At 34.4% G+C, this 2975-nt stretch overlaps 1 protein-coding gene across 1 annotated transcript; it reads left to right on the top strand.

Moving 5' to 3' along the window:
• Nucleotides 1-374: 374 nt before the first annotated feature.
• Nucleotides 375-2699, top strand: LOC107683306 (GATS-like protein 3; the record flags this gene model as incomplete). The annotated part of the gene is made up of 3 exons (XM_016479360.1): nucleotides 375-599; nucleotides 1840-1975; nucleotides 2576-2699. Coding segments are annotated over exons 1-3 (485 nt in total), but the record flags the coding sequence as incomplete, so codon positions are not given.
• Nucleotides 2700-2975: the final 276 nt, after the last annotated feature.

Raw genomic sequence — 2975 nt, 5'->3', positions numbered from 1 at the left:
TGATTTGGTGCTTAAGAAACATTTCTTATTATTATCAATGTTGAAGACGGTCTGGATGCTTAATATTTTTGTGGAAACTGCAATACTATGTTCAAAAGAACAGCATTTATTAGAAATAGATTTTTTTTGTAACATTATAAATGTCTCTACTGTCAGTTTTGATCAGTTTAATGCATCCTTACTGAATAAATGTGTTTTTTGTTTTGTTTTTCCCCCAAACTGAATGGTAGCTCCTCTTTCAATGCAAGGCATTATAAAGTTTGATCACTTAGAAAAGTAACAGCACATTTTTTTTTCTATTTTTAAATTTTTTTCTATTCATATTTTGTAAAATGTGAAAACTGGTATATTTGTATATTGACACTGACTTCTGTATGTCCTCTTCATCACATCCTCATCCTCCAGAGCTCCAGCCGTCTGCGCACTTACAGGTGGAGGGCTCCACTTGGCTCCCGCTCAATGTCGTCTCCAATGGCAACGCCTCCAGCAGCTCACAGGCCGTGGGCGTCACCAAGATCGCCAAATCCGTTATCGCTCCATTGGCCGAGCAGCATGTGTCCGTCTTCATGCTCTCCACCTATCAGACGGACTTTATTCTGGTAAGCGAGTCTGGTGTGTCTCTGTGATCATTGAGACACGCATAACGAATTTAAGCCAGCAATGTTTCTAGAAATACTTGGATGAGTGTAAACTGCACCAAATGATGGAAGTATTCAGGGTTTAGGGTTATAGATAACTAAAATTAAAAATATAAAAAATTCAATACTTGAAATACAATAAATGTTAACTGAAATATAATATAAAAAACAAATAAAAATGTAAAAAACGCAAAACAAAATGACTAAAGCTTAAAATTAAAATGGTAAACATTAAAAAAAATCTAATTTTAAAGTTTAATAGTATATCAATGATACTAAAATAACACTGCAATGAATAACCAAAATATTTTATGTTCAGCTAAAATTTCAGCTAAAATCTCAAATACATTTTTTTTTTTTGTTTTTTTTTAATAAAAAATTGTTTTTGTTGCTTTCTTTGGTTAGTTAAACACAGCACAAAGCTAAGATGTAGATCTGACGGACATTTGGCTGAATCCAGAGACAGAACATTGTTAATAAATGATGTATTAAGGAAAAGGCAGCATAAACATGCGCTAACATCAAACACACCTGCCTGTTGTAAATGTTTTACAATTTCATGACCCTTATGTTTTAATCAGTTGGTAGATGTGTGATGAACATTGTGTAATGTTGATTGGTCTCTGTGCATTATACTTTCAAGGGCAGTTGCGCTTTTGTAATAAGCTAATTTACAGTTTTGCTAATAACTCTAGAGCTGTGTGGGCCAGAATCTATTTTTTTATCCTTGTCTAAAAACTTTTTTTGTTTATTTGTTTGTTTTCTTTTTGGAAAACTGACTTTTCTCAAAGTCTTTGTAGGCTGCTTTTTTATTTGTAAAAAATACTGATTTGATAAGGTTTTTTTTTCATTGATTAAAAAACAAAGTGTGCAATGAAACTGTGGCCCAATATTGACTAATATTTCTTGAATGTAAAGTCCAAACTTTACAAAACTTTGTCCGAAGAAACCACATGCTAACGGTGCACACCAAATAGTCACCCACAGGGGGTGCTACAACAACAACAAAACAGCCATAACTATTTGATTGAAGTTTTGCATGTTGTTGATTGGGAATAAGTGCTGCTAACATATGCTAAAAATGCAATAGCAATACAAAATTAAAGTACAAAACAAACATGACCACCTCAGGGAGTGCTGTTAGGTGATTTATATGAAAATGTATGTTATTAACACACTAAAAGGGATATTTGTGTTCTAGGTGCGAGAGAAAGACCTGTCGGTGGTGGTGGAGACTCTAGTGGATGAGTTTAATATTTTCAGAGAGGAGGGAGGAGAGTCAGTGCCTGTCCACAGTCAGGACGCCTGCAACGGCCTGCAGCGAAATGGCAGAGAGGGTGAGAAAGCAGTGAAAGAAAGGCATACACTACCATTCAAAAGTTTGGGGTCGGTGTGAAGTCTCTTATGCTCTCCAAGACTGCATATATTTGATTAAAAAAATAGAGTAGAAACAGTAGTATTGTGTTATATTATTGCAACGTAAAATAACTGTTAACTATTTGTATGTATTTTAAAATGTAATATATTTTTGTGACTCAAAGCTGAATTTTCAGCATCATAACATGACATGATCCTTCAGAAATATTTCTAATATGATGATTTGCTGCTCTAGAAACATTTATTATCATCATCATTCATCATCAATTTTGAAAGCTGTGATATTTTTTTCCAAGATTCTTTAATGAATAGAAAGTGCCTTGATGAACAGCATTTATTTAAACAGAATTTTTTTGTAACAGTATAAATGTCTTTATGGTCACTTTTGATATATTTAATGCATCCTTGCTGAATAAGTGTTAGTTTCTTTAAAAAAAACAACTGACTCCCAACATTTGAACTAATGCAATGGCTTCTTGAAAAAGGTCATATTATGAGAAATAGTGAAATTGATTATTTAAGAATAGTCCATTATACTATGCGTGTGTGTGTGTGTTCAGTTCCACATGCAAGAGTTCATCCAGTGCTGATTCCAGAAAATCAATTTTGCGTAATGAGCTTGGATCCGGACACACTGCCAGCGATTGCCACAACCCTCATAGACGTTCTGTTTTACTCTGACAGGTATGAAACATGCTGCTGCAAACTCATGCAGTGATGCTGTAGGCATCTCATTTTTCACTGCTTTGAGTTTTGAGCGCCATTTCCTCTTCAGCACATTACTTAGCTGACCAATATTTTTTTTACCATTTCACTGCCACTAAGAGGTGTCTTGAACCAAGTCACAGTTTATGACGCATTACACTGTAGGGGAAAGATGGGGTGAACTATGTCGCTTTTTTATACAAGTTGTTTTCTCAGCAGGAAGAAATAAGAGGTAAAACTGCTACTCCTAATTAT

This window comes from Sinocyclocheilus anshuiensis, unplaced genomic scaffold (genome assembly GCF_001515605.1).
Source record: "Sinocyclocheilus anshuiensis isolate Anshui unplaced genomic scaffold, SAMN03320099.WGS_v1.1 C33152479, whole genome shotgun sequence".
Classification (NCBI taxonomy): domain Eukaryota; kingdom Metazoa; phylum Chordata; class Actinopteri; order Cypriniformes; family Cyprinidae; genus Sinocyclocheilus; species Sinocyclocheilus anshuiensis.
This window is presented reverse-complemented; position numbering and strand designations above follow the sequence as displayed.